We start from the raw sequence: 23,596 nt of genomic DNA, 5'->3' as shown, positions 1-23,596 counted from the left end.
GTCTGGCAGTAGACTGAGATATAGGAAACAAGGCGAGACAGCGAGAGAGAGAGAGAGAGAGAGAGAGTGAGTTTAAGAGAGAGAAAAGCGGGAATGAAACTTTATTTTCAAGTCAGACATCGAATTTATTTTCATGTAGAAAGAGCGTTGAGCACAAAAAAAATAAACAAATGAATAAAAAGAAAACCACATTATATATACACACATATTTATGTGTCTTCTATATCGTCGCAGTTGGCGTTAAATTGGCAGAACTTGCTAATTTGCTTCAGCTTTGCACTTCGCTTTGCGCTTTTGGGTGGCTGCAACATGGCGTATGAGTAATGCGAAAGTGCTTGTGGCAAATTAAGCATACGCTGTGTTGAACTTCAAGAAAACATAAAACTGAAAAAAAAGTAAAGAATAAAGAATAAGAATGAGATCTAGAGAATGGTTGGGCGCCAAAGGCCAAGCCGGAAAGCAACAAGCGTCTCAGGGTACGCGACAGGAGTCGACCCAACAAGCTAAGCTCTAATTTTCTCACGTACTTGTAAATTTTGCGGAAAACCGCAACAAATTCACTTATAAAAGTAATCTAGAAAACGCGTACAAAACAGGAAGCCCGCAAAAGGCACGGCACAAAAAAGAAAAAACGACTACAAAAAAAAAAATAAAAATAAAAAAAATGGCGAAAAAGCAACGACTAAAAACTCAGTGTGCAAAAGAATTGCGTTTGCGGCACGGCGACAACTTTGCGTTTTATGTCGCCCCATAAAGGGAATGCTCGGGAAGCAGCCGAATGGGATTGAGGGGGGTTTGGGCTGCGTGCCAATGTCGGCGGAGCGGAGAACTTAAAGCAGACGCCACTTTATCTCAGATTTAAAATTAAATGAATGTAAGCACATTAAATGCCCGCAACGCTGTTGCTTTAAGTGGAGAGTTTAGACAGCGATGAAAAATGCCCGCCAAGCATGGCAAAAGTTTTTCAACTCAAAGTTTAGTTTATGCCAACAACAAAGAGTTAATTAATCAGCAATTTGTAAGAGTCAGTTAATATAATCGCATGCTTCGCGGTGCTTTATATCAGTATAAATTGAATAGAGTTTTTTTTGGGCAAGGCATTATCTCTCACACTTTTAATACAAAAAAAGTGATTTTTTTTTTGGTTTTCACCTACGCACAGAACTCACCCAAACTCATTATCATAAAGTAGCTAAACGAAGCTCCTGAACAAATGTCCAATCAAAACATATTCACATAATTCCATTTTATTACCTCCTCAAAGACCCCTGCTACTTCGGGAAGAAGTTGGTCACTGTCAACCAAATAAGATGTATTATAACTTATATTTCTATAGTGCAGCTGTGTATTTATTTTTGATTCTGAACATGTTTAGCTGTAAACATTTTCTTTGGCTTTATATACGTGTTGTATAAGTGTGACAACAAAAGTTGTAGATTCAAGTCACACCAAACAAAGGAAGTTCTAGTTTAGTTTAAATGATCAAAATTGTAGCATAACAAAAAAAATGCTGTTCGAACAAATGAGCCAAATGTTGGGCGGTGGGCGGAGCAGACACAAGAGCGAGCAGAACAATGTCGCTGCCCGCAGCTATGTGTCACAATTTGCAGGACCGTCATCATTTTCACTGTGGCTATGTTGTATGCCATGTTTATGATTGTTATTAGCAGGCGGCAAAGTTTCGACGACGCTTTTAATAAACTTTTTGGCTGGCATTGCAATGAGTTTATGTAAATTGTACACAAATACGCTAGTATTGGATGCCAAGGGGCGACATGGTCTCGCACAGCGGTAACAACAAATTTCAATTATGCCATAAAATCTATTTAGGTGTATAAATATTTGGAAAATTTGTGAACGCCCTCCTCCCCCACCAGGCCACTTTTGAAAAGTTGGTCGTTGTTGCGTTGGCGTGTAATTTACAGATTTTCTCGTTAAGATTATGCCAAAAGTTTTTGGCACCATTGTAGTTGAGTTTTCGACATCGACGCATAATTGGCAGCAACATGAAAAGTCAATAAACGAATCAAAACAACAAGCGGTTTCCCTCCCCTCCACTCCCCACGAAGTTAACGTCTTTGCCTTTTGTGCAAGTTGTAAAATACATTTTAGTTCCCAAACTTAATGCTCATAAAATTTGTTTTGTATTGTGCGGCACAATTAGAATTGTGGTTATGTATATTTCACAAAATTTGATTTCAATTACAAAACATAAATGGCCGGCTGCCAAGTTTTCATTGGGTCAACCCAAAGACGCACCCAAGAAATTGCCCTCAAGTTCATTAACCAAATTAAGCGTGTTCGTGCTCGTGTTGCTCCAAGCATGCAAAAACACTTGACGCAGCTTTTATTCTTGAGCCTAAGACTTGTCCATTGTCGGAAAGTTTATTTAATGCTGCCTACTTTGGGGCGCCGAGCATAAACACTGCAAATAATCAAGTATACGCGTATTATGCAACGAGTGCTATTGCTGGGTTCCACGCCTTTGTCTGGCTCTATATATTGCCAGCTCAATTTACTTAATTAATAAAAATGCCTAAGTGAATGAGTCCACACAAATAACATTAGAATTGTGCGATAAGTTCTCAGCTGAGCAAAACAAACTCAGCTCGCAATGTGAATGTGAGCTTCTTTTATTAGATTGGGCGTAGCAGAAACATGTGTAGGAGTAAGTTGTTATTGTATATAATTTCTACTTGAGCATAAAAATAACAGAGAAATTAAGGATTTTCTGTTACTCTTTAAAAAGTAATATCGAAAGAAATCTCGTCTTATCATGTTGAATATCTAGTTTGCGGTCTATTATTGTGAATGAGTACTTTTAATATTAGGAAAAGTTGTCCCCAACTTCTGATCTGGCAAAAAGATTAATTGATCCAGAATGAAGACTTCACAAATAAAAAGTCTTCGCATTTTTTCTTCGACTTCTACAAACATATCCAGCTAGTCTAATGGAATATGCACATTTATTTATGTAGTAGCCTCGAAGTTCACCAATTGCCAATTTGCCAAAGTCCATTGGTGATTTCGCATTGTTCAAAATCTTTTTGCAAGTCGTCGCGATATCTGCAACCGTTATATCGACTGGGGCGCATCAAAAACACGTTTGCACATGTGCCACACATGTGGATTGGAAGTGCCTCGGTCATTTACTTTATTGATTACAGCTTTTTTCCGTTGCCATTGATTGAAGCTCAAGTGTGCGAACCGAAATAACTTTTATTCAGTTCATTCCCCCACCATCACCCTCATCACAATAAAAATAAAAAAGTAGAAGGAAGCAAAACAAAAGAAGAAGAAACAATCAAGCAAAGCTGCAAGCGAGTTGCGTAGCCAACTATAGAAATTGCTACAATAGCCAGTTGTCTATGCGAAAGTTGCTTTAGGCCAACTTCGGTTGATTAAAGTTACTACTGCTGCTGCTGCTGATGATGGGTCTCTCTTTGTTATTTGTTAGTGCGCACTCAATATTAAATAGCAACAAATTGTATACGTAAATTTTCAATTTTCACATATGCCGATGTATCCAATATTGATATATGTGCTTGTATGAATATCTGGAAGTCGACACAAACCAACAACTAAGTGAGTAAGGTGTGTGGAAAACTGTCATAATTTATGTTGTTTATCGCTTCTTTTTTGCTTGCCTTTGTTGTTGCTGTTGTTGTTGTGGCCGGGCAGACCGGTTGAAATCCAATGCCTGCCGCATTTGTGTCAATTTAAATTTATGTAAACATAAAATGGCCAACCAAATGTCCTGCGAGATGTGGCTCTCGGTAGCACATATTTCATAAATATATATGTACATTTTTTTTTTGCGCTGCTGCTGCTCCTTTTTTTATGATTTAATGCGCGCGGCACGCCATGACGTTCACTTAGGCATGGACACAATAAAAATGTAGCCACAACAACAACAAGAACAACAACAAGAGTGGGAGCAGGCCGAGTAGCAGGACACGCTTGCCTCGCTTGCGCACTTTTGACATTTCATTATCCTGTTAAGTATTCAAAAGTCAACCAAGCAGCCAGCCCCATACACACAGACGCACAAATTGTGGGCGCTCTCCTTTCACCCGCTCCGCAAGTCCGTGTCTGGGCCATGACCACGCCCACTCTGTTTGTCATCCAGCTGCGTAGCCAGCTTATCATTTATGCCAAGCGCGTACTTTTTGGCTTTTACCGTGTCTTCTCTTTCTCTCTCTCTCCGCTCCCCTCCCCAATCTTTCAGTGGTGCCCAGCCCAGCCCAGCCCAGCCCAGCCCCGCCCATTGTTGTTGAACCGTTTGTTTTGTCTGTCCGTAATGTCATGCGGAATTGCCTTTGTGTCCTTGGCGTTTATGACATTATATTTGTGTTTCTGTTTCTGCATGTGTAGGTGTTTGTCCATGTGTGTGTGTGTGTGTGTGTATATAAATTACATTACACAACAAGCAATATAACAAACGATAACAAACACCTTGCCAGGGAGTGTGCAAAAAAAGAAGAAGAAAAATAAACGAAAACAACACAAAACAATTTAATAAAAATGTTTTTTTTTTTTTATATATCTGGTCCTTCGATTATGCTCGTCGCCTTCTTTATGTTATGTAATTTGCTTATGACAGTGCTAATGACAATCATTGCCTGCCCTGCCACGTGGCCTGCCCCCTCTTTGGCTGCCAGTTCGAGTAGATGACATTGCATTTTGTCCTGCTGCATTTAGCTGACAAAAATGTCGGTACATTTCCGTACCGACAATTTTCGGTATTTTCGATTTCGATTTCGTTTTCAATTTTGTCGTTCAGCTGGTCACGTGCTCTCCTCGTTTGCTCTTGAGTCTAAATGTCGGGTTCATTGGAACATTTTCAGGGTATGAGAATTTTGTATTTGCCAATCGATTGATTAAAATGCGAAATGCGCAACGAAAGTGTTGGCAAAAGTGTTATCCAGGCACAATTGCAGTTTTCACTGTGACCCCATTATGTAATGCTTAACAATAAATAAATGGCATTGTGGCTGCAATCTGAGGGAGGATAGCTCTTGATGTCTTCAAGTTTAGATTCAGAAAAGGGCACTTATATTAAACTCGTAAAGCTACACAACACATTTCTATAATTATAAGAACTTATAGGGTATTGAACGCATTCAACTAGTATTCAAGCCTAATAGACTGTTTCAATAAGCTCTTTCAATTAGACAGCGTTTTTATGGATAACTCTTCGTTTACGTCCTCTTAACTTTTAAAGATTCAATTTACAACGGTTTGGCATCTTATTGATTTAGCTGAAGCTCAAGTGTTAGAATCTGTAACTTCGTATCTGTTTAAGTATCTGAAAAGCAATCACTGCCACTGCACTGACTGGAATACATATAAGTTTTATATCTTTCGCTTTTATTTTTTTTTTTTTATTATTTTTGTGTTTTTTTTGTTGTATTTTACAGATAGCTGGTAGCAAAGTAGTCACCTAGTCAGTGGAGTACGCCGTGTCATCAAGCCAACGCGTCAGCCTTGGAGCAGCCAATGCAACCTGCACAGACATCGTCATCGTTAGAAGAGACTACCAACAACACGTGAGTGGTATAAAACAGTTTGCCAAAGGCAGTGCATGCCTCACCAGACGTTACACACATGCAATGCTATGTGTGCGTATGTGTGTGTGTGGGTCTATGTGTGTGTATCGGTAGTATATATCTTGGACATGTGTTGACCATCAACTTATGCAATCAACCATTTGGCTTTGACCAGGCAAACGGACTGCCGTTGGGCGCTATGTAAACTACACAGAGACGATGACTAGGACGGGTAAGGCGACTAGGAACCGTTCCGACCACGACGACATATGTTTATTTAAGCATAAAGCCACGTACGCTGCAATCACACAACCTTACACCCACACACACATATATATATATGTATAAATGTATATATGTATATATATATATATGTATGTATGTATGTTTATGTACTTAGGCGCAGCTGTACTCGGAGACTATGCCTGGTAATTACATACAGCATATGTGAGAAACAGAAAGCGAGAGAGAGCCCCAAACACATTCTTTTCTCCGTTCTCCGGGACTGTTGCCTCTGCTGCATAAATATTTGTTTTAACCTTTTTCCTTTTGTGGCAATGTGGGGCTTTGTATTTGCTTTTGGTTTTATGGCAGCGTCTGTGTCACTATTTCATTTCGATTTAAACAAACTTTGCAACGCTTGCTGCTGATTTGTATCCTTAATTTATTTATTTGTGATCCTGCTGATATTTAGTAATTGAGTTTTTTTTTTTTTTTCTTTGTTTCGGAAGAGCTGATGTGGGTTCAGTTTGAGGTGCACCCTAACAACTCAGGCCCCTGGTTTGAACCTGGGCACGTTTCTGGCAAGCGAATGACGACAAATGTGACTCACTTGCCATCCTTAAGGATGTTTATGTGGACGTGTGCGACAGGCAGCCAGCCAGCCAGTTGAAAGGATGCTCCTGCCCCTTCTACACGGGGCTATCACATAAAGTTTGAATAAAAGTGTTTCCCCGGGGGCAACTCGATGTCGCTTTGCGGATGGAGTCGGGGGCATGTCGCAGCCGTGTCGTCGTCTGTTTAGACTTTTTGTCTTAATTTATCGTTATGAATGAATCACTTTGTGCCATTTGCCGGCTGCTCGACAGGACGTTCAGGACGTTCAGGATGTTCCAAAGGTTTTTGTGTTTGCCAGCACGTAGGATGGCCAGGATGTGCGTACTTTTTGACTTAATTTGATTTGCTCAAATGAATTTCAATTAACCAGAAATGAAATTTATACGCCCGCGTCGACAACTCTAAACTGCAAAGTGCTTCACTGAATGAAGTTGGATGGCACAAACAAAAGACGCAAATAGCTTTCTTAAATACCTAATAAAATTTGCACGAGTCTGGCAATTGTCTATTTATCAGTGAGCATTAATGTTTTTCTGAATTTCATTTCTATTCATTATAATTTCACTATTGATTTAGTGTCATATTTTGTTGTTGTTATTGTCGGGCGTTTAGGCTGCTTCAAGCTGATTGTTTGACTGCTCATCATTCATAAGCGTGTTGTTTAGTGGGTGCGTGTTCTGGTTGTGTGTGCCTACACTTCAAAAAAACAGAAAAAAAATGCTTAACACGCAATGTCAGGTCGACTTAATTAATAGAAAGTGTGTTTTTGAAGATCATCTGGGTTGTCATTTGATTATTAATGTTATTGTAATTTTTCTGTAATTTGAGAAACATATTGTAAGGCATACATTTTGCTAAGTGTATGCGTAGATTATAATGCAACGCCTATGCTTATTATTCCGAACACATTCTGAGCAAATGTGAAGCGGTCGTTGTCAACAATGACAGTAACACAGTAACACAGTCTGAGGTTGATAAGCGCTCGATAGAATGGCGGTGACAATGCTGACACATCGCAAGATTGTCATTCCATCAATTATTCAGTAACAGCACGCAAATCAACAATAAAATGCTTAGCCGACAATCCGCAGAGTCACTCTCAGTGCAAACAGCTCCAATGGCAACCAGACAGACAAACATCAACATTGCAATACTATTTGCGTAGGAGGAGGTGGCAAGATGTGGGGCAGGGACTGGGGCAGACCAAAACTACGATAGATAGGAAAAAATCCAAATATTAAGTGATACAATTTGTATTTGGAACGTTTGCCGCAGGCAACCAATGAATAACAGGGAGTTGAGGCTGAAGAAGATGAAAAAAAATCATCGACATGAATATCCGAGTGTTTTTATTTATGACTGTGCGTCAACATTGCCGGGTTTTTGGCCGGAATGGCGAATTGGGGGCCATGCTCTATGACACAACTACAGCTGAAATCAATCAATTCAGCGCCCCCCAGACACTGGAGCCATAAGAACTAAGAGCCGATCAGGCTTAGGAAATGCTGAGTAACAAGCGCTACCCGAGTATCAAGTGGGGAGCAATAAATCGATGCTTGACATGGTTAAGTGCCTTGAGCTTAACAATGGTTTAGGCCAAGAGCGGACTTTACATTGTTGTTACCGCTCCGTTCTCCGAATGTGTTCCAGTTACTGATAAGGCGTGAACATCCCATGACTATCATCAATTTGTTTCTCATATCGCATAAATTTGATTCTCCTCTAATAACAGATAAGTTAACTTATTCGGGTTGGTCGTTTTGTTTATTATAAATATAAACTAAACTAATAAACTTATAAACCTAAACTTATAAGTCTTTTTTAATGCTTACTAAGCACTGATTTCTAGCAGATTTTACAAAAACCCCCACAAGCTGCTGTCATAAGGAGATTCCTATTAACATCTGAATTTCAGATAGCCCATTTAAATGCCTATCCATCGGTCTTAATGTAGGCTTAAATCTTAATAGAAATTATTAGTAGCTAATGCTTTGCCATTAGGGAGCAACCATAGAAATTCAAGAAGATTAATTGTTTGTTCATTCAAAATGGTTCATGTCATTAATTTTATTCAGCACTAAGAGCAAAAAACATATTCAAAGATGCCGACTTGAAAAGCGCTTTAATCGAGCAGATTGTCAGGATCTTTGCTGTCGCTGACATTAATCACTTTATGGTCTTTAAAAAAGCCATAAAATGAAAATCTTTTTGTAACAACTTTTTAACTTTTATTAAGACATAATCATGCTTGTATTGTGCATGTTGTACATGTATTGTAAAGGCCTCTGCATATATTAACACTTTGAACATCCTTTATACGTTGTGTCTGGTCTCATTAATTTCAATGTAGTCATTGTGCAGCTTCCTGAATTATGATTCTTTGCGCATCCTTTTGAGTCGATAGTTTTTGAAGCATTCACTTTTCATTTCCTAAATGACACACAATTTTTGACATGTTCGCCTCGGGGGCTTCGGATAGTGTGAGCAGTTTGCACTTGCACAGGGTTGATGAATTTCCTCCTTCATCATAATTATAAGCACAAAGCAGACAGCCAACAGACAGTTTGTATCTAACTTTTGGATACCCTGGAAAACTTTAAATGGAATATTCAAAGTTGAGAGATATGATGGGAAGCTCAGTAAAAAAGATATGGTTCCTCAACTTTAACTCAGACACAGTAAATTTGATTGTGAATACAGCATATTTCTCATTGAAAGATAAGACCTGAAAATATACTTGTCAGAGCAGAGTATCTTAGCTGTCGTTGACTTAAAATTCTGGCCTGTTTAGCTTTTTTGTGTGTGCTTAGTATCCTCAACATGTAGCATTATATGTTGCCCCACTTTGAGTTGCGTAAGACTTGCTGGCCTTTGTGTGTAGTTGCAATTAAAAGTGTCAATGACAATGTTGCCACTGTTGCACTTGTTGTTGTTGGCTTTGCTTGGTGTTCGACTCGTTAGCTTTTATTATTGTTGATAGTGCCATCGTTCTAGGTATGGCTGTCCTCATCGCTCATTGTAATTACGATGATTACGACAAGGACTGGAAAATGCAGCTCCTTGAACAGCACCTTAATGAAGCAGCATTCAATGCATTCAGACACAGCATGTCCTCGGCTCGTTGCCTGCTGCTTGCTGCGTGCTGCCTGCTGCTTGGTCCAGTGTGTGATGATTTCCACCCGGTCACTCCCCTCCCTTGAAAATGCCCCAGCGCTCTGCTTATCCACTTAGCGGCACACGACATTGCGTCGTTAATTGAAAACTGACGCATTAAGGGAAAGTTACCCTCATTTCCCATCCTGCCTGCCCACCGCATCCCTCCTTCTACTCGGCTTATTTGCCTTTATATTTTCTGCTTTTTAATTTTTTACATTGTAATGCGCCGCGAGCTGGCATATTTATTTATTAAACTTTAATTAAATACCTTTTAAAATTCTTGCGCATGACTGCCAAATATTTTTAATGAGTTTTCGCCATTGTGTTAAATATACGATTACATACATACACATACATATATATACATAAGTGTGCCCAATGTGCAACATTTCGGGACGCACACTGGGAAAACCGCTTAAAAAATCATTAAGCATATGATATTTATGGCAACGTCTTCGAATCTATTTTTTGCGCTTTCATTAAAGTTGCTGAGAGTTTCATAAATTATGCCCGAAAATTACTTGCTAAAACATTTAAGACCGGATTATTTATATCTTAATGTTGCTATTTTGTCTGTTGAATTTAAGGTGATTGTCTTTACCATTTTTCCTTTTGTTTTTGAATAACATTTTCACCAAGTTTCTTTTGCTACTCTTCTTATTCCACTGGCCGGGCTCAGTGCGAAAAACAAAAGCCAGTTCTTGTTTGGGGGAAACAAAAGATAACTTTTTAAAAGCACAATAATAATAAATAATAAAGGCGGCGTCTACTGTTTTGGTTTGCAGGCGTGAAAACACGAAGCGAACTCAAACGGAAATGCAAAATACAAACCGTAGACCGTAGACCGTAGACCGTACTCTATATAACACGCTAGCCATAGGACCTTGTTATATAGACGTAACCATTAGCCGTAACCAACAAAAAAGCCAAACCAGACATTGAATTGACCTTAATAAAGTCGACGACTGCGACTGCGACTGCGACTGTGGCTATGGCTCTGGTTCGGGTTGTGGCTATGGTTGTGGCTGCTGTTGTCTGTTCTCGACCTTTTTGAGGGCAAACATTTTTCATTCAGCCGCCCACCTTCGTCCCTCACTAACCACGCCTATTCTCAATCTCTCTGTCTCTCTCACTCCCTCTTTCTCTTACAGAAAATGCTGATACTGCTGCCGTTGCTGAGTATATTTGGTAATAGTCTCATTGCTGGAGTCGAGGCGAATTTGAGCTTAGGCTTTAAGGTCATCAGAGTGAGTTATCCAAACTGTATTTATTTATGAATTCGTTTACAAAACTTATTGCTCTCCTTTCTCACTCTCTCTCTCTCTCTCTGCTCTTCTCTAATTATGCGACCCAAAAGCTGCCAAGGCATATAAATCCCGGTAAGTCGATTTATTTATTTATTTTGTACTTAATTTTTGTATTTTTCCTTTGGCAATTGAGTTGAATTTTTGGCCTTAAAGTTAAGCAAATCATTGGTCGAGTAGGTGAACTCGCAATCAATTTAAAATGAAAATTGTAAAATTACATTAACTTTGCGCTTCATTAATCAAAGGCACTCTTCGGCCTGCCACTTCAGATGTGCGTCTCAAAATCAACCCAAAAATAATTTGGCAAAAAAAAAATTCGAAGAGCAAAGTGCAACAAAAAATAAACACATTAAAAATAAAAGTCGAAGAAGAAGAAGAAGGACACAGCGAGAGACTTTTTCCATTTAGACAGCCATCAATTTTAAATATTTTTCGTGTTGTTAGCCAAATAAATATTCATTTAAGGCGCACAAAACGATACAAAAAAAAAAAAAAAAACACCAACAACAACACAGAAGTAAGGAACTCCATACTACAAGAAAAACAAATATGCATACCACGTTGAGAAAATCCAGTAGCAAAAGCAAAGCAGAAGAAAGGTTTAAAAAGTTATTTAATATGCGGCTTTTGAAAGCCAATTTTAAGAAGAAATCCAGTTAAGTAATGAGAAAACAGGACTACAGTACTCCCAAATTGAAATTGATTAAATTGCTCAGAGAGAATGTAAATGCTTTCGTTTTTTTTATTTATTTTTTTAAAATCTATTAAGCTATTGAAAGAGTTTAACAAAGTCCTCTAAAAACAGTTTCAGTAACCATAAATAAATATATTTTTCAGCGTTTACACTTCCATTTGTGTTGACTCAGCATGAGAAAAGGAATTTCATTAAAGCAGACAGAATACATTTATTTTTCCATATGGAAAAGTTTTTGAAAATGTGTTTCAGTCGTTTTATTTCATTTTTTGTTTGCTGCCGGGTAACGAGCAAAGTGATTTTAATCGATTTATTTTATTATTTGTCGTATTTGCTCGAAATTCATTCGACATGTTTCCCAGCTCTTTCACAAGCTTTTTAGAATTAAACAGCAGCACGAACTGTGCCAAAAAGTTCACGATATTGTGTGCCACAACAAATACAAGCCAATTTTCCTTCAGGCCATATCGCTGCATATGTTTTATGTGTTGTGCGCGTCCCGTGGCATCTCGGCCTCTCCCCCCCTTGACCTCCTATACACTACATTCCTGCAGCTAAAATCAAAAAGTTTTGAGTCAAATGCCAATACAGTTTGTGGGAGTCTCCGAGTTTGACGCCTGTTGTGGGTTGTTTTTGCTTTTTCCCTACACCACTCCCTACTCTCTCTCTCTCTTTCTCCCTCTCTCTTTCTGTGTGTGTGTGTGTGTGTGTGTACTTGTGTGTTTTGTGCCTTGGGCGCATATCAATGCTCCACACGTTCTGTTGCCTGCGGCGTTCCCCGCTGCGCTGATGCATTGTCCAGGCAAAGCGGAACAAGTTTATTTAAACTGTAAAACTTGTTCTTTTTTCAAATTCGTAGAGCGGGCGCAAAAGGGCAGTGGGCGTGTAACTTTTGTAAAAGTTATCGAAACACGAAAAATGTGGAGCGTGCTGCCGCTATGTGTGTGTCTGTGTGTCTGTGTATTTGTGCGTCAGCACGGAATAAGTTCAGAAGCGTGAGGAATTCTTTTTATCAAAATTAAATGAGATTTACTTGAGCTGCAAAAACATTTCTAGATTTCGACACACACGCCAAGAATTAATTATTCATATAGTAACTGAATCGTATTTGAATAGAATTTCAAGCAGCTTACTGCTAAATCATTGCGATTCTTTTAATTTTTTTAATTCTATACTTCAATTTAGTTAATTAAAATGATAAAGCTTGAGAAATTTGTATTTTGTATTTTGAAATATGTCTGCTTATCGCAAAGAAATTACTTTTATGGTTTTTTTGTTTGTTTGCTAACACATGTTCCATGCAAACAATATTGAGTACGCAATTTGCAATAAAATTGCGCATACGCAGCGTTATCCCAAGAGCCTGTTAAGCTTTGTTGAGCGCACTCTCGGTGTGTGCTGTGTATATGAAAGTCCGAGGCAGTCTGGATACTGGGCACTCAAAACTTGTCGCACACGCTCAAGTGTTGTAAATCTTTGCACAAAATGAAACTTTATTTGGTCATGGTCATCAGCGACTTAAGTAAATCTAAAACTCTAAGTAAGACAAACACTACAGCTCGGCATAAGACAAATAAACTGTGCACACGTGACCCCAAACCAGGACAAGCGATGATGACCCAACCAACAACCAACCATCAACAGTGGACATTGGGCGCATAAAGGCATGCTACAGTTTTTTTCCATTCTCTCTGTTTCTCCGAAAAGGGGTTGTTAAAAGGTAAACAATAACAGGGAGTGCGAGTACATTACAAAAATAAAAACACAAGTAGAATGCATAACATGAAGTTATAGCCTGGATAAGGCGGCCTCACAACAACGACGAGAGGAACGCAGAGGAAGGACACACATGACTGTTTAAGTACACTCCAGGAAAGCGTAGACAGTCTTAAATGTTGACAGCCAACGCAGATAAAAGTGCTCACATTGCAATTCCTGCTTTCACTTCCGCCCTTAAGGGCAAGCATCGTTATACCCTGTAAGCCAGATGATGAAGAATATGTCGCTGTTTGAAGAAAAACAGACTCTGTGTGGAGTATTGATTTGTAAATAAATTTCAACTATACTCTACATCATTTTTATGGCTGCAATTCAGGTATAAGTTGCTCCTAGGGTATGTGCATTTTATCAACTCCTCATTTTGTATTTCTACCTTCGTTTTTGCTGTTCTGGTCGATTCGTTGAGGGTAAGCAGCGATTGCTTGTAAGGAGCAATGACACAACCACATAAACAGAAGTTCACTTCCTGATATGTAAAGCAATGTCTGTGTGTGTTTTTGAGTGTGTGGCAAGCATTTTACACTCGTCTGTGTATGTGTCGGTGTGTATACGATGTAGACAGATTTTGCTTGTAGTGTGTGTCTTATGCCAAAGTACATTAAGAAGATTGCACTTTCGAAAATGACACATTTCCCCACAAAGTGAAAAAGGTGTAAGGTCTTAAGGGGCGAGCGGACTTGCCCGTAGGGGTACGGCTGCACGAGTTGGCCAAGGACACGCGATGGTGGCACGTAACGTGGGCTGCCTGCCAGTGGAAATGAGTGAGTGGCAGCAGTGGCTCTTCCGGCATTGTAGTTACAGTTGCAGGACCTGTTAGTATTTCAATGACTCGCATCTAATTGCTAATGACATAAATATGCGACCACGTGCTTATATTCATTACAAACAACGTGCAATACCCATTTTCGCATTAGCCATTGATGCCACACAGCCAAAATGAATAAACGAGATACGAATGCCGTGCTCGTGTGCCTGTTGGTATCTTTCGAACGGAGTCACGTTGTCCTCGACGAAATCAATTCAAGAACATGCCCAAGAAAAGTGGAAAATTGCCACCCAGCACGTACCTATAAGTACAAGTATATATGTAAGCATGTGTGTGTGTGTGTGTATGTGGGTGTGTATGCGAGAGTGTGTGGGTGTGTAGGTAAACTTGATGTAACTGCGAAATTGCAAATATCCAATGTCAACCGAAAAGCCGGGTAATTGTGATTGGCGGCTACGCATTTTTGTGCAGCCCACACCCAAAAAAAAGCAAAAGCAAAAGTAAACTTTTGCGGCCTAATGGCGACCCATAAAGTACAACATTTGTCAGTATCAATTTTGATGGGACACGACACACATAAAGTCTATTGTTTGTTGCGTAAATATATTGTACTGTATATATGTGATATTTGCTTTGTGTATGGGAGAAAATTTATAACAGCCGCTCCCACATATTAATTGGTTTTTTTTTTTCCTTTGACATTTGATGTGATGAGGAGATGACAGTCAAGTGAATTGGTAATAAACAAGTCATGGCAGCGTAATTATGGCATAAGCAACGTACGCATACAATGTCAAATGACTTTTTGCTTAACATATTGAACAGATGCACATAAAAGTGTCGGGGAATTTAACAGGAAATTAGATCCTTCATACAACATGAGATAATCAAAAGATGAATTAAATGGTGCAGATTTCATATTTAAAATTTAATATATTCACTTTGATTTGTTATAAGAAATACAGATAAGAAATAAGAAATGTAGGAAATACAGTTAAGATATAATCTTAATTCGAGATTTTCTTATTTTTATCAGAAAATATTTGACTATCTTATATCCATCATCACACGACAATTGCCCAGTTGAACTGCCAACAAATAAAATTTGAATTGTTAAAGTTCAGTTGTTATGGCCTCAACTATTAGCTTGAAAGCCACAAAACTTTAACAAAAGCGTTCAATTCAATTTCTTTGCCTATTTCGAACTTGGCATATCCCTAACCATTTTCGTTTTTGTCCTGATTTCATTTCTCTTTATTCCAATCGTTTTTTGTGGGATTTTCTTTGGTTTTTTCAACGCTGGACGACAACAATGGAACTTTGCCACATATGAATGACCTGATGCTGACTCTTTCTGTGCCACTTGCTGTCACTTTCGGCCTGCAGCCAATTGCAGCGTTGGCAACACAACATTTGCACATGGAGCCACATTTAAATTGGATTGTAAAACTCAATGCGTTTGCGAGGTAAGTAAGTGGTAAGGGGGAGGAGGTGGTCAGGGACAGTGTCAGTGGGATATGGTGTTTAGTCAGCATACAGATTCGGTCAAAGTCAAATGCAGTTAGACTAAGCGGCTCTTTGCTTTTGTGATTGTTTAAGAATTGATTGCTCTCTCTTTTATTTTTTTCGTATAATGGTTAACCTGGGCACTTGTGTAATTTATTTGCTGACAAAATAGTGCAATCGCATTGCAGCATTTTAATTAGAATTGTATGCATAGTGGCATTCGAATTAGATTATAGAAATGGGAGAGATGTATGTAATTATACTATAACGCTGCATTTTATTTATGTATAGATAAACACATTTCATTTGCCTGTCTGGGATTTATTTAACTAATTTGTTTGTCTTAGAATTCAATCTGTAAGGCTCTTGGGAATATTCACGACGTGAATGAGATTTACACGCAATTATATGAAACGAATAGGAAGGATTGCCAAATCTGAGTGAGAAGACGTGTATTTTGGCCTCGTCTAAATCCTTGGCATTGCTTAATGGCCACACATTTCTCAGGAATGGTTCAGGGAGGGTGGATGTGAGCTTTGGAATTCGCACCTCTAACCAACGAAGGCCGTTTATCATGGCACCCTAGCAGATTCATGGAAAGTCGCAGGAAATGCACACACCTACATGAAACTATGCAAAATGCTGGCCTGAAATTTATGCAATGCAAAAGCAAAATCTAACTAAGCCAAAAAAAATAAAATAGTGTAATGGGATAAACTGTTAATTTAACGCTGAGCTTATGGTATTTGGCGTTAGGTTATTTTAAGCACTTGCTAGTTGGTTTTTTGGCCCAACTCGTATCTTACTTACATTATGACTTTATTTCTGGCCAAAGTAAACAGCAACAGCCGAAGAAGCAATGGCTGTGGCCCACATTTAATGTATTTTAATGGTATGTTCTTGCAGAATGGCCGCCACGCCTGCTCCACACTGTGCCCCAATGAGCAGCTGCCGGCGCCAGAGGATACGATTTCGTGCAGATCACCGCGTCTCGTCGAGGTGCCCGGCCACTGTTGCAAAATGTGGCTCTGTGAGAATCCAACAGCTGATGGTAAGTTGTGTTTGTTTGTCCCTTTCGCAGTCGTAGTCACAGTCGCAGTCGCCGTCTGTTTCTGGTCGATGGCCTTGTTATTGTTTTATAAGAGTGTTTATGGTTGCTGCTGCCCTGGTCGTACTCCTCGTCCTCGCTCTGACAGTGGTAATGGCGCCCAGGGGCATGCCGTCAACGTCACAGTCGTCCAGCGCACAACTTAATGCTTTTTAAGCGCCCCCAACCAAAAGCGCAGCGCATATTTATGAAGATGAATTATTCCATGACAAGGCAGCAGTCGCTTTGCCAGCTGAAGCTTCGTTGTTGCTCTTGTTGCTGTTGCTGCTGGTGCTGCTGTTGCTGCTGCTGTTGCCGGAGGCAATGGACAGCATCAGCATAATTACTTACACAAGGATTAAGTGTTAATTAAACGCGCAAAATGCAATAAATAAACAAGATTATTAAGCGCTTGTAAGCGTCTCCACTTTCTGCACTTACTTGAATCATGCCTTACGCCTTTGTCAACGGTTTTGTGTTGTGAATATGTATTAAATTTGATAATCGGTAGTTAAGTTTTGTTTGATATCTCTATTGTTAAATATTAATATTTTCAGCGGCATAGAACAATTCCAAGTTTCAAGTTTACAGGTCTTTTTCTATTTCAATGCAGAGCTTAAAAATATAAGCTGACTGGCAGCAACGCTCCTATTATTTAGAGATTAAGTTTAAAGCGCATAACAAGACTCTTGGGCATTAATATATAATAGCTTACTTAATGCCTGAAAAGTATCGTAATCTATTTCAAAGTATAATAGGAATGCAATAGCTTCAAATTGAAGCTAACTTACTTAAGCTACATTAAACACTCGACCAATCATAATCATTAGCAACTCTTTTGTTCTCATTCTGTTCTCGCTTACAGTCTATGCCACCTGCCACAACAGCAGCACCAGCGGCAACTGGACGGGTTGCAGTCGAGCCTGTGGCCTGGGCATGGCCACAAGATACACCAGCACCCATGCCGGCTGCCATCAATTGAGCAATTTACGGCTCTGCGAGAATCGCAGATGTGGCCAGGACAATAAGAACAGCAACAGCAACAGCTACAGCAACGGCAAGAGCAACAGCCACAATAGACTATTAGCCAATGAGCTGCAGCACAATTTGGCCCGGAGCCAGCTTCATCAGCTGCATCATCATAAGCGTGAAAGGGTACGGGAGCATGATATGCAACAGGAGGAGCCAGCGCATAGAATAAGAGTGAGTTGTGGCTGTTGGAAAAATTCCCTGTTGCAGCCAGTCTGATGTGAGTTTTCTTTGGCTAAACGCAGAAGGGTCACGAGTGCCGGAGATTACAGCGCCTGGGGCCGGCAAGGATTCGACTGGGCGAGTGTGTCTCTCGCAAACTGTATCGACCCAAACTATGTGGCAGCTGCCATCGTGGCACCAAGTGCTGTGTACCCGCTGCATCAACAACAATACAAGTGAGTATTACTACAACAACATTTCAGACTTCAGATTTGAGCAGCCTTACAAATCTCAGGTTGTTCTGAAGCGAAAAAGCATTTGTCGCAAACTGGCTTCCAATTTCAATTAACCATTTTGTCACGATTGCCATCTGTTTTGGGTTAATTGCATTATTCAATTAAACTGGCGTCAATTTTAGTGCAACGCAGCCGTTGGCAATTTAAATGCAATGCCATCGTGTAAAAGGAATTAAGCCAGTAATGCTCTGTCCATTTGCTGTCGTATTACTGTTGCTGAGGAAGTGCAATAAACAATTGCAGTTGTTTGGGGCATTAAGTGCTTAAGTACTTTATTAATATACGCAAGACAAAGACTCACATTATTATTTTCAGAAATTTTATATTTTTAATTAGTTTACTCCTTTCTTTTACTTACATCAATCAAATTATTAGTTTTTTTTTTTTATGTCCTGCGTCTAATATCAAAGATCATTTAGCAGTCGAATAACTTAAATTCCTCCCTTTGCTGTTTATATGACAGCCATTTAACTTTGAGTATTAATTAAAAAAGGAATTGCATCAAAATGTCAATTCGCTATTCTACAAGAGTTGCAGGAGCTGCAGCCTCAAATGTTCAGTTGGCTGTCAAAATCAATTTAGCACCTGGGCAACTATTGCACTTTTCCTATTTATTAAACGTTTGCTTCAATCACCGGAGCTGGCAGAGAGCGGAACACTGACAGTGATTTCCTACTTGTTACATTCTCAAACTAAGTTTTTTTTCTGCCCTTCTGTTTTGTGCACAGGTCGAGCTACTGTGTCCTTTAAATGCCGTTGATCCAATTAACTACGTTCAAAAGCGAACACAACACTACAAGCAACAGGACGATGCGGCTGATGGAGGCGAAAGTAGTCGACAGCCGAAGGACCAGTTGTGGGATACCATCGCCTTGGAACCCATCGATCAGGAATTTCTGCAATCACGTCAAATACAAATTGAAAATAAATTCATTGCCATCGAATGGATACTGAAATGTGAATGCAGCAATAATGTGAGTACCAGGGGATAGATGGAGGGCAATGAGAACTGGGATGGGGTGCAGTTACAGGAAAGAAATATCTGTATTTCCTTGATAGTAACTGCTTTCAGTTGGTCATAACCGAAGTCATATTTTCGGCCAGCAATTTTGCCATTCCAGTCGAAATAACAGACCCATTGTCTGCAAGAAGTTCAGCCAAGCCAAGCCAAGCCGTGCCAAGCCGTGCCAAGCCAAGCCAATGCCCAAAGCCCAAAGCCCCAAGCATACCCACACCACAATCAGCAACCCCATCAGTTGCTTCATCCGCTTACCCACCCACTGTCCCATTATCCACAGCAGCTGCACGAAAATTGCTTTCACTTGTCATTTTAATCGTATTTTTCTTGTTGTTCTTGTTTATAAGCGTTTTACTTTGTTTTTTTTTTTTTGTTATTTGTTTGATACTCTTGTTAAGGGTATCATGATGTTTCTAGAAGCATTTCTGATCTACGTAAATGGGATATAAACATATATATTCCATGCGAAACTATCATAAAACTACTTTCCTTTTATGATGCTCGTGTCCAATCTCAATAAACCTTTTAATTGTTGGGCATAAAACGGTTGACAATGGAATATCTGCCAATTGAACAGCTTAAAGAGTAGTTAGTCTTCGTCATTTAAAGATAGTTCTTCTTACTGGTATTTTTTTATGCACTGCTCAGTGCTTGTTTTTCTTTTGTATTTTACTTTCTCTGTACAAATGTTTTGTTTTGCAAAAAAATATTACTGCAATTTTTTGTCGACTGCTTTGTGGGTGGGTGTTTTAGCCATACTAAACGGACAAGTATTCAGAGTCAGCCGCATCGTTGGCTCGTTTTGTGAAGTTTGCGCCCAGCTGTCTGTTGTGTTTTCCCATTATTTTGGCGTATTCATCTCGAATGGTTCTCCTTTTGTTATTATAGTACAGTAGTTGCTGTTGTTTTTGCTGTTATTCTATAGTTTTGTAATTCTATTTGGCCAGTGTGCTGCAATTGCAATGATTGGATTTTTATGAATACATTCATCAAAGCGTTTTTTGCCAGTGCGCCACTGGCACCAACCAGATAGTCTGTCATATTTGGATTCACTTTTTTATCTACTTGCAAATTGTACTTGTGTGATTTTTAGTCGTATGTGGGCCTTGTTTATTAGTGGCTTAAATTGTGGGCTTGATAGTGCGATAATGTGTCTGTAAAGAGGTAAACAGATTTATATTTAGATATTCAAATTAAACAAACAATTAAATCACAAAATAGAGTGTATTAAACTACATATATTTGATATATTCAACGTGCAACACATGCATAGTTTTAAACTGTTTTTAACTACACAATCTGGTAAAGATTAGGTGTTTGTTACGTTTGCACTCATAGATTATCTATCTTGTGTTTAACTTATAAAATACAATGGCCACGAGCAAAAATTCAAGGTCTGCTATCAAGTTTCACCGAACTAGTATAAGAGAAAGAAAGACCGAGAGAGACCGAGAGAGAGAGAGAGTGCATAATCTGCCAACATCAGCGATAAGTGACTAGCTCATTATTCAAGAGCTCGTTTGACAGCCGAGCGAAAGGGACAAGAACCAAAGACACATTTCACTATATTCAGTCGCTGGCGGAACTCTTAATGGGACAGACGTGTGTCGGGTGTAGACGGAAAATTGAAGCATAATGAGTGTTGCATCACTTCGCTCTCTGAGCAAAACAAAACAAACCGCTCGCATTGTGATCATTGGAGCCGGCACAGCGGGCATTGCGGCAGCCACCAGACTGCTGGAGCAGGGCTTCAAGAATGTCATGGTGCTGGAGGCCGAAGATCGGATAGGCGGACGTATTCACACTATTCCGTTTGCGGATAGTGTTGTCGATCTGGGTGCACAGTGGTGCCACGGTGAGAAGGGTAACGTTGTCTATGAGCGTGTTAAGAATCTGGATATGCTTGAGGCCACAGAGGATCACTATGAGACGTTCAGGTGTGTGCGTTCCAACAAAGAGGTGCTGTCCGATGAGATTGCAAATGGCCTTAAAAACATTGCATTCGATTCCATACCGGATCGACAAACGGAACTGGTCGATTACAAGGGCTCCCTCGGGGACTACTTGACCCAAAAGTATTGGCACGAGGTAGCCAAGCTACCGCCAATGAGTCGCACCATTGCCGAGGAGTTCTTGGAGAACTTCCACAAGTTCGAGAGTTCCGTGGAGGCCTCAGACCATTTGTATGAGGTTTCCGGTCGTGGGCACCTGGAATACTGGCTGTGCGAGGGTGAATTGCTGCTCAACTGGCGTGACAAGGGTTATAAGAGCTTTCCTCAGACTGTTAATGAATGCTTGCAAGGATGACCCAGCAGATCTGGGCAATGCTCAAGGGGCATGTGTTGTTAAACAAGCGCATAGCACAGATTAACTGGGAAGGTGCTGATGAAGTTGTAATCCGTTGCTGGAATGGTGAAGTCCTAACTGCAGATCATGTTATCTGTACAGTGTCGTTGGGAGTGTTGAAGGAGCAGCATGCCAGCATGTTTGTACCCGCTCTTCCCGAGGCCAAATTGCGAGCTATAAAGGGACTTAAGCTGGGCACTGTTGATAAGTTCTTCTTGGAGTATTCTGTGCCACCCTTGCCCAAGGACTGGCCTGGCTTTTGTTGCCTGTGGCTAGAGGAAGACCTACAGCAGCTGCGCGCTAGCGAACGATTCTGGCTGGAGAGCGTCTTTGGATTCTACCCAGTATCTTATCAGCCACGCCTGCTGCAGGGTTGGATCATTGGCGAACATGCCCGCCACATGGAGACGCTCACCGAGGAGGAGGTCCTCGAGGGATTACAGTGGCTCTTCCGCAAATTTCTGCCCTTCGATGTGCCGCAACCTCAGCGCTGCCTACGCACCCAATGGCATGCAAATCCCAACTTCAGAGGCAGCTACACCTTCCGTACCACATTCGCCGATGAGTTGCGCACTGGTGCCTGGGACCTGGAGGCACCGCTTCTTGATATTGGCGGCCGGCCTCGGCTTCAGTTTGCTGGTGAGGCTTCGCATAAACACTTCTACTCGACGGTGCATGGCGCCGCTGAGACGGGTTGGCGTGAAGCGGAACGACTGAATACCTATTATCGCTCTCGAACAGCCCAGTTATAATTGGCGATAAGCGGCGTGTCAACAAAAGACTTTAACAGATTGTGCTTGCAACTATGTTATGCCCATTTTAAGTTAATATTTAAAAATAAATATCGTAAAAACTCTTGCGTTTAGAGAGATAACTACAAAGTCTCTACAATATAAATAAGCTATGAGTTTAGAGTATGGGATTATATGATATTGACATGAATATTGAAAAAAAATATTTGTTTAGAATTTTGTACAAGTTATGCATGTAAGCAGGTTTGAAATATCACACAAGCACTTTTTCAGGACATAATTTGAACATGTAAATTCAGACAGAGAAAGCTATCGATTTTGAAAGTTTCCACATATTCAACTAATTTTTGTATTTTTAAACTCAAATCACTTTCTTCAAAGTTATGGCCATCAAAGGTTTCATTCCTTGCCATAAGCACGATTCATTTTCGATTTATTAGGTAATATTTGAATTTGGATAGCTTAAATATTTAAGTAGATTCTCCTGGCACCAAAAAGTAAGTTACGTCGGAAATAGGAAAATTTGTGCGTGGAATGCATATTCATTTGAACGTGGTAACTGCTATGGTTAACCCCATTTTATCATTTGGCCAAAAACATGTTGACCAACTCGTTTGCAACGAGCAACCGCAGACAACATTGTAATTGCAGTGTTATTACGGGGCACATGCATATGAATACGTTGGTTCTAGCAACCGCCCACTTAGCTAGTTTTGGGGGCGTGGCTGCAGCACTTAACACATCCAAAGCCAGATAACGACAAAAATGCAGTTGCTAAAATCAGTTTGGCACTTCCACTGGCACACAGAGCAAAAGGCCAGCTGAACTAAAAATACCACAAAAGCAGTAGGATCCTCATCCTCATTGGTGTGGATTGTGCTGCGAAATGCTTTCGCCAGCATTCAGCTTACGTCCCCCACGCCCCCACGTCCCACGCCCCATACGACCATATTGAAAATTCAAATTTATGCCACGCAAAGGCCAAAGGCATTAAGAGTCCGGTTTCATGTGTTTGCTTGCCTTACGCCTCCCGGTCAAATCTGCTCGCAGATTACTCCAGCACAGCCGAATTACATATGCGACTTTGTCGCCATGCCAAGCTAAGAGAATATCCACACCCTCCTCCCTTACACATACCGCCTACAAGTTGGCCACATCTGCTGTGGCTTTGCCAACCATTTGGCGACAGTTGTTGCTTTTTATGTGTGTCCAGCCAGTCGGATGCGCGGCAACAATCAGAGGCTGGTCCTTGTTTCTACGCCCTTTGCGCAAACATTTGACTGGAATGGAATTCAGTTTAATAAGGGTTATG

At 40.2% G+C, this 23,596-nt stretch overlaps 2 protein-coding genes across 2 annotated transcripts in view; both read left to right on the top strand.

Annotated features, from left to right (window-relative positions):
* The window catches only part of LOC6556578 (myb-like protein AA), a 43,165-nt gene that overhangs the window by 14,266 nt on the left and 5,303 nt on the right, over positions 1 to 23,596 (top strand). Inside the window, exons 2-9 of the mRNA XM_032743457.2 lie at positions 5,421 to 5,549; positions 10,694 to 10,789; positions 10,900 to 10,921; positions 15,475 to 15,554; positions 16,501 to 16,645; positions 17,547 to 17,884; positions 17,956 to 18,108; positions 18,897 to 19,142. Coding sequence (XP_032599348.2) covers positions 10,697 to 10,789; positions 10,900 to 10,921; positions 15,475 to 15,554; positions 16,501 to 16,645; positions 17,547 to 17,884; positions 17,956 to 18,108; positions 18,897 to 19,142 — 1,077 coding nt within the window. The 5' untranslated portion in view covers positions 5,421 to 5,549; positions 10,694 to 10,696. The remainder of the gene's footprint in view (positions 1 to 5,420; positions 5,550 to 10,693; positions 10,790 to 10,899; positions 10,922 to 15,474; positions 15,555 to 16,500; positions 16,646 to 17,546; positions 17,885 to 17,955; positions 18,109 to 18,896; positions 19,143 to 23,596) is intronic.
* On the top strand, positions 20,772 to 22,406 carry LOC116806534 (protein anon-37Cs). Its single transcript, XM_032743472.2, is given in 3 exon segments — positions 20,772 to 21,457; positions 21,459 to 21,509; positions 21,511 to 22,406. Coding segments are annotated over 3 exon segments (1,461 nt in total). The 5' UTR covers positions 20,772 to 20,821; the 3' UTR covers positions 22,285 to 22,406.

Source organism: Drosophila grimshawi, unplaced genomic scaffold (genome assembly GCF_018153295.1).
Source record: "Drosophila grimshawi isolate 15287-2541.00 unplaced genomic scaffold, ASM1815329v1 contig_44, whole genome shotgun sequence".
NCBI lineage: Eukaryota > Metazoa > Arthropoda > Insecta > Diptera > Drosophilidae > Drosophila > Drosophila grimshawi.
The sequence above is the reverse complement of the archived record's forward strand: the minus strand, read 5'-3'. Positions and strand labels throughout refer to the sequence as shown.